The following is a 7,937-nucleotide window of genomic DNA, read 5'->3' on the forward strand; positions in this document are numbered from 1 at the left end:
GTAGCGGTCCAAAGAAAAGAGAGCGCGCTCGCCAGGCGGGTGCAGCGAAAACAGTAACCAGCCGTTATATCCCGTATCGGCGTCGTAGGCTCGGACTCGGGTCACCAAGTCTCCCGCTTTGCTATTGCGGGGAATCTCCTCCGCGCCTTGGGCGGAACCGTTGGAGCTGAGCGGATACACGATGACCGGAGCGTTGTCGTTCTGATCCAGAATGAAAACCTTCACCGTCACGTTGCCGCTCAGCGGTGGACTTCCGCCGTCCGTGGCCGACACCTGGAACTGGAAGCTTTTCAGCGCCTCGAAGTCCAAACTTTTCAGCGCTGATATTTGTCCACTTTCCGAGTCAATGCTGAGAAACGAGGTCATGGATGTGGACTCGTCCCCGTTCCGCACAATGTGGAAGGACACGAGAGCATTATCCCCCTCGTCGCTATCACGAGCGCTGACTGAAAACAAAACGTCTCCTGCAACGTTGTTCTCGTGGATGTAGAACGTATACGGACTACTTGAAAACTCTGGACTGTTGTCGTTGACATCTGTCACCGTCACACTGATTGTGTTGCGAGAGGACAAAGGCGGTTCGCCGGCATCCTTCGCTACGATGGTCACGTCGTACTTGGACCGAAGCTCTCTGTCCAGAGGAGATTTAGTGATGAGAGAAAACAGATTATTTTGTAAAGACGGCGTTAGCATGAAAGGTACGTCGTCCGTGACGTGACACGTGACCTTTCCGTTATTACCTGAGTCCTTATCGTTGACACTTATCAAAGCTACGGTGGTCCCGGGTTTGCAATCCTCTGCAATAGCACTCGAAAGTGACGTCACTTCAATTTCAGGGGTGTTGTCATTTAAGTCCACAATAGTTATTTTCACACTTTTCTCTGTTTCCAGGGGCGCTGTCCCTTTATCAGATGCTTTAATATCAATTTCATACTTGTCCTTTGCCTCAAAATCTATCGGTCCTTTCACTGTAATTTCTCCAGTGTTTGCATCCACGTCGAAAACTTTGCGCAATTTGTGATGAACATTCTGACCGAACGAGTAGACCACCTCGCCGTTGAGACCCTCATCTAAATCTGTGGCGTTCACTCGCAAGATGGTTGTGCCAATTGGGGCATTTTCCTTCAGCACCGCAGAGTAGGACTCGGAGGTGAAAACGGGCATGTTGTCATTTACATCTAAAACGCGAATGACAATCTGCGAGCTTCCCGACCTCGGAGGCTTCCCACCATCGAGCGCCGTCAGCAGCAGTTGGTGACTGCCAGCACTTTCTTTGTCCAGCGCTTTATGCAAATACAAAACGGGAATTTTGCCGTCCTCCCCTCGGTCTTTCACCTCCAGGCGAAAATGCTCATTTTGACTGAGTTTGTACGAGTGAACTGAAAACGTGTCGCTGTCCGGGTCGTGAGCGCTCTGCAGCTGAAATCGCGCACCGGGCAGGGCAGACTCCGAAATCTCCAAGCGCGTCTTGTTGTCGGGGAAGGTGGGAGAGTGGTCGTTGACGTCCAAAACCTCCACGGCGACATAATGCACCTCCAAGGGATTCTCCACAACGATCTTAATGTTGACGAGACACGGGCTGACTCGCTCACAGACCTCCTCTCGGTCGATTTTCCTTTTCACTCTCAACGTGCCCATGTTTGTTAACGCAAACAAAGGTTCCGCCGGCCCGGAAACCACGCGGAATCCCCGCGCGTTGAGTCCGCTCACATCCAACCCCAAATCTTTCGCAACGTTCCCGACGAGCGCGTCGTCGGTTCCTTCCTCGGGAATGGAGTAGCGCAGCTGCGCCATCGCGAAGACAAACGAGAATTTCAAACAAAAGATGACGACCAGCAAACGCTGCGTCGGCGGCGCGCGTCCGCAGCGAGACATTATGCGCCGCTTATGAGTACAAATGCGAGTCCGCGTGGGTGGGGGAACAAAACGGATCAATTGGAGGGAAAACGGGGCCACAAATCCAACATGCAATCGGCATAACGAACGAGCCGGACTGGCGTGAACGCCCCGAAGCACGAGCGCGAGCTCACGCGCAGGCGCAGCAGCGCAAACGCTGACGTCGGACGGCAGCGACATTTTTGTACCACGAGCAGTGACACCAGGCGAGCACAACTCACAATGTGCACCCACTCGCGCCAAGCGGTCTCGGGGAATCACAGGGAAAACCGCCCGAAACAGAGCAAGGCAGCACTTTTCAAATGAGCCGAACGGACTTGTTGCGCTGGACCTCTTGTGGGTGCGGTCGAGCTCCCATAAGAATCTCAACAATAGGTATTCAAAATGGGGTTCCGAATAGGTAAAAATAAAATAGGTATAAAATGGAATAAAAGAAAAAGAAAAAAGCTATGGTCGTCAATCATTGGCTGGCCATTCATTCACAAAGTCAGGTGATATGCAAATGACTTGAAACGCAACGTGACCACCGGAAGTGGATAAAAAAACGATACGCATTTAGAAATACAAAGAATGAAAATAATAATAGTAAACCTAGGCGGAGGTGGGGTATCAGACGGGAAAATATTATTGCAACACTGTGATGACAAATGCAAGATAGAAAAATGATACATCTGAGTGAAAATGTCAAAGCATCTCCATCCGCATACGACACAAGTCAAACCAAGATGTCCTCTTAAAGACCCAAAAACATCAGCAATTATTATATTAGCAATGAGGACTAAAAGGCAGAAACACGCAGTGACAGAAATGTTGCCGCAACGTTGACTTAGAAGACCCAAATAATGTTTGGCCTCTCAGAGGGGCGACGTCTCGCACAAAAGGATTCACCAAGACGTCGCCGAGAAGTAGCGGAGACGACGCCGCAGTCAAGACTTGCAAAAGTCTCCAAAAGGTCTCTGAAAAAACCTCAAACTTGTTTGACTTGAATGCGACTTTCTGGCAGGTCACCACGAGACGTCGCTCGGATGTCATTTTTGCGGCTGCTCGAGTGGAGCGTAAATGTTGGAGGATTTTGATTTTTGTGCAAATGCAATCCTCGCTGCACATTTGCTAATGATGCAAATTTGGCAGCTACTGAATTTGACTGGGAACATTCTCACAGTGACGTAGCCCGAACACCTGCCGTTGCAACGGGTTGGACTGGCCCACAAAATTCCCAACACCGGTCAAACACTCCTCTGGCTCAATGTCACTGGATGGATTTATGACATTCACAAAAATAGGGACCCCGGTCTCCAGACAAGAGGGGTTTGCACTTAACTTGAATGCATGGATCAATATCCATCAATTTTCTTCGCCACTTATCCTCACGAGGGTCGCGGGAGTGCTGGAGCCTATCCCAGCGGTCAACAGGCAGGAGGGAGGTTACACCCGGAAGTGGTTGCCAGCCAATCGCAGGGCACGTCGAGACAGGTAACAGTCGCACTCGCAATCACACTGACGGTGCAATTTAGTCTCCAATTAATTAATATTGCCTGGTTTTTGGGATGTGGGAGGAAACCCGAGTGCCTGGAGAAAACCCCTGCAGGCACAGGGAGAACAAAATAACTCCACATAGGCAGGTCCGAGATTGAACCCAGGACCTCAGAACTGTGAGGCCAACGTTTCCCATCTGAGCCACTGGTGGTGCCACCTGAGTATCAATACCCAAATGAATTCATTAAAGAGGCAATTTGTTCAGTATTTGTCTTACCTCCCCTGCTGCGCTTGTGGCGTCAGACATGAGCAGCGTGTTGGCACGGCTGCCCGACATGACAGTGGAACCGATACTCATCCTGGGTCCGACCAGCATGTAGCGTTTGTCCCCGGATCGGTACTGGATGCTGTGACACAGCGTGCCGTCATAATGGGGGTCTTGGAGATATTTGGAAGTGTACTCTGTGGATTTGGAGCAGCGCATGGCGATCAGCACCACCACGCTGATCACCAAAAGCAACGAGACCGAGCCCAAAGTCAGCGCCAGATAAAAAGTCAGCCGGTCCTCGCTGCGGTCCGCTTCGGCCGCACTTTGGACGTGGTCGGAAGCGGCGAAAACCTCTTTGGGCTCCGCCAGTTTGACGGTGACGGTAGCCGTCGCCGACAGCGAAACGTCGCCGTTGTCTTTGACCAGTACCAGCAGCCGATGCTCGGCCCCGTCCGTCTCCGTGAAGGAGCGAAGAGTTCTGATCTGGCCCGTGTAGCGGTCCAAAGAAAAGAGAGCGCGCTCGCCAGGCGGGTGCAGCGAAAACAGTAACCAGCCGTTATATCCCGTATCGGCGTCGTAGGCTCGGACTCGGGTCACCAAGTCTCCCGCTTTGCTATTGCGGGGAATCTCCTCCGCGCCTTGGGCGGAACCGTTGGAGCTGAGCGGATACACGATGACCGGAGCGTTGTCGTTCTGATCCAGAATGAACACCTTGACCGTCACGTTGCCGCTCAGCGGAGGACTTCCGCCGTCCGTGGCCGACACCTGGAACTGGAAGCTTTTCAGCGCCTCAAAGTCAAAACTTTTCAGCGCTGTGACTTCTCCGCTTTGGCTATTTATACTCAGAAACGAAGACGGCTTATTTTCTTCTCTCCCTTCTCTGAGAATCCGGTATGTGATGGCAGCGTTCTCGCCATCGTCGCGGTCAGAAGCTTGGATGGAAAAGACGGAGGCGCCCGCTTTGTTGCCCTCGGCGACGTAGAAAGTGTAAGGACTGAAGGCAAACTCGGGCCTGTTGTCGTTGACATCTGAAACGTAAACGCTTATCGTCTTCTCGGACGAGAGTGCGGGTCGTCCGGCGTCTCTGGCAACTACCGATATGTCGTACGTGGACCTTTTCTCCCGGTCCAAAGGGGATTTCGTAACTAAAGAATACATTTTGTCTTGTAATGACGGCGACAAGGCAAAAGGAAGATCCTGGCTTATGGAGCAAATGACTTTCCCGTTCGGGCCAGAATCCAAGTCGTTGACACTGATGAGAGCAACTGTGGTTCCTAGTCTGGAATCTTCCGGAATGGAACTGGAAAATGACGTGACTTCGATCTCAGGTGCATTGTCATTCACATCAACAACCTTGATGATGACACTTTTTTCTGTTGTTAGTGGAACAGAACCTTTATCTGACGCTTGAACTTCAATTTCAAAGACGTCGTTCTCCTCGTAGTCTATCGGGCCTTTCACTACAATCTCTCCTGTTTTTTCTGTGATATGAAATAAATCCATTATATTTTGATTCATACTGTTGCTGAAGGAATAAACTACTTCTCCATTTGATCCTTCATCTAAATCAGTTGCACTCACTTGAACGACAGTCGTTCCCATTTCGGCATTTTCCTGGAGCATCACAGAATAGATTTCTTCAGAGAATATCGGCGCATTATCGTTGATGTCCAGCACATTTATTGAAATATTCATTGCACCTGTTTTTGGAGGTTTTCCTCCATCCACTGCAGTTAACACAACTGAAATGTGTTCTGTTGCTTCCCTATCTAACGATTTTTTAACAACCAGTACGGGAATTTTGGCATCTTTTCCTTTGTCTTTAACTTCTAAGCGAAAATAATTATTTTCACTGAGTTTATATTGCTGAACAGAAAAGTGACCACTGTCACCATCCTGAGACGCTTTCAGCTGAAATCTCGCCCCAGGCAGCACCGATTCAGGAATGTCCATCTTCGTTTCTTCCTCGGCAAATGTGGGGGAGTGGTCGTTCACGTCCAAGATTTCCACTCCCACATAGTGGACCTCCAGTGGGTTTTCTAGCACCGTTTTTAGGTTGATCAGACACGCAGCGCTTTGCGGACACTCCTTTTCCCTGTCGATCTTCCTGCTGACGTAGAGGACGCCATCGGCCTGGCTCACGTGGAAAAGAGGCTCCGCACTGCCCGAGACGATCCGATACCTGCGCTCCTTCAGCGCGTTCCGATCCAATCCGAGGTCCTTTGCGGCATTTCCCACCACGGTTCCTTCGTCGACCTCCTCGGAGATGGAGTACCTCAATTGCGCCGAAGTCCCGCTGCACAAAAGCAGCGCGGCCGCAAATCCCAGCAAACAGCGTCTCGCCCGTCCGCGCGCGCCTCTTTGTTCCATAGTGACGAGGAAAAAACGGCACGAGTCCATTCGGGGGAAAGCAGACGCGCTGGCCCGAACAAAATACAAAAGAGGAAACGTTCCTCCGCTCAGCCTTCTGCTGGAGGAACGACGACCGAGAGGAAAGTGACGCGGAGGAAGCACGCACGGAGATCTTGGCGATGCGCGAATGTGCTCAGGTGGCGGCGGGCGGAAGAACCGCTCAGCGAATGAAGTCACGGGATCCTCGGAAATGTACGCGTCCTCACGCTGACATCTAGCGACCCCCGTCCAGATTGCACAACACGAGAAGAGGGCGAAGAACGCCGCAAATTTCGGACTGACACAAACTGTGCAAATACCAGCTTTATTTTCCACTGTGACGACATCACCACCGAAAGTCCTTCAATTTAGCCGCAGACAAAATATGAATCCCTTTCACGTTACACGTGTTGATAAGTTTCAGTTTTGGTTCATGACTCGGCCCCTCGGTTATCCAGAATGGATGATGCCGCAGACCTCAAGACATTCACTGTCCGAGATACGGAACGGGAAAAAATGCCCGCCTTATTGTCACTCAGAACAGAGTTAAAAATGAGGCAAATACATCACAGCATCCTCATTATGTGAGCTATGAACTAGTAATCATGACTAACGATTTTTATGTCAATATTGTCCCTGCTGTGTTTCCAAAAAGCGCAAAAACATGGAAAGAAAGGAGGGCCTCTATTTCATATGTTCCAGTACAACAACAAACTTATTCAACAACTTCAGCAACCGACTGTCACCAAATCAAATGCATTCAAACAGTAAACATAAAACCTTCTCTCCAAAATACAAATCCAATTCCAATGAAGTTGGGACCTTGTGTTGAAATTGGATAAAAATAGAATATAATGATTTGCAAATTATGTTCAACCCGTTTTGATTAAATACACAACAAAGACAAAATATTTAATCTTCAAACTGATAAACTTTATTGTTTTTAAGCAAATAATCATCAACTTGGAATTTTGTGGCTGGGACAGGTGGCACAAAAAAAAAAATCAAAAACCTTTTTCGGAATATCCCAAAGGTGAAAAGGTCATTGGGAACAGCCGGGGGCCATGATTGGCTAGAAAAGGAGCTTCCCTGAATTGCTCAGCCATTCACAAGCAAAGATGGGGCGAGGGTCACCTCTTTGTCAACAACTGCATGCGAAAATGGTCACACGGTTCAAGGACAATGTTCCTCAACATGCAATTGCAAGGAATTTAGGGATTAAATCATCCACGCTTCATCATAATACCACCAAAATGTTCACAGAATCTGGAGAAATATAAGCGGAAAGCCCGAAAACCAACATTGAATAGCCGTGACCTTCGACCCCTCAGGTGGCACTGCATCAAAAACCAACGACAATGTGTAAAGACTATCATCACATGGGCTGAGGAACACTTGAGAAAACCAATGTCAGGAAATAAAGTTTGGCGCTAGATCCCTACGTGCAAGTTAAAACTCTACTATGCAAAGCAAAACCATCGATCACCAACACCGAGAAACTTGAGCTCATCTAAGAAAGACTGATGCAAAGTGGGAAAGTGTTCTGACGGCCGACAAGTCCACATTTCAAATTGATTTTGGAAATTGTGGATGTCATATTCATTGGGTCAAAGAGGAAAAGAACCATCCAGACTACTCTGGATGCAAAGTTCAAAAGCCAGCATCTGTGATGGGATGACACTGTGTTAGTGCCAGTGGCAGGCCTATCTTACACATCTTTGAAGGCATCATTTATGCTGACGGCTAAGTAAATGTCTTGAAGAAACATGTGCTGCCATCCAAGAAACCTCTTTTTCATGGATGCCTCTGTTTATTTCAGCAGGACAATGTCAAACCACTTTGTGGCTTCGTAGCACAAGAGTACAGATACTAGACTTGCCTGCCTGCAGTCCAGACCCATCCCCCA

The 7,937-nt window shown here is 49.2% G+C and overlaps 2 protein-coding genes across 2 annotated transcripts; both read right to left on the reverse strand.

Moving 5' to 3' along the window:
• Positions 1-500: 500 nt before the first annotated feature.
• LOC133508547 (protocadherin gamma-A11-like) lies at positions 501-1,970 on the reverse strand. The gene is made up of 2 exons (XM_061834726.1): positions 741-1,970; positions 501-631 (listed from the first exon to the last, which is right to left on the reverse strand). The coding sequence occupies exons 1-2, from the start codon at positions 1,873-1,875 to the stop codon at positions 606-608; spliced, it is 1,161 nt and encodes a 386-aa protein (XP_061690710.1). The 5' UTR covers positions 1,876-1,970; the 3' UTR covers positions 501-605.
• A 1,646-nt stretch (positions 1,971-3,616) lies between these two features.
• On the reverse strand, positions 3,617-6,010 carry LOC133509061 (protocadherin alpha-3-like). Its single transcript, XM_061835703.1, has one exon. The coding sequence runs from the start codon at positions 6,008-6,010 to the stop codon at positions 3,617-3,619; it is 2,394 nt and encodes a 797-aa protein (XP_061691687.1).
• Between the last annotated feature and the right edge of the window lie 1,927 nt (positions 6,011-7,937).

The sequence above is a fragment of the Syngnathoides biaculeatus genome, chromosome 11, assembly GCF_019802595.1.
Source record: "Syngnathoides biaculeatus isolate LvHL_M chromosome 11, ASM1980259v1, whole genome shotgun sequence".
Classification (NCBI taxonomy): domain Eukaryota; kingdom Metazoa; phylum Chordata; class Actinopteri; order Syngnathiformes; family Syngnathidae; genus Syngnathoides; species Syngnathoides biaculeatus.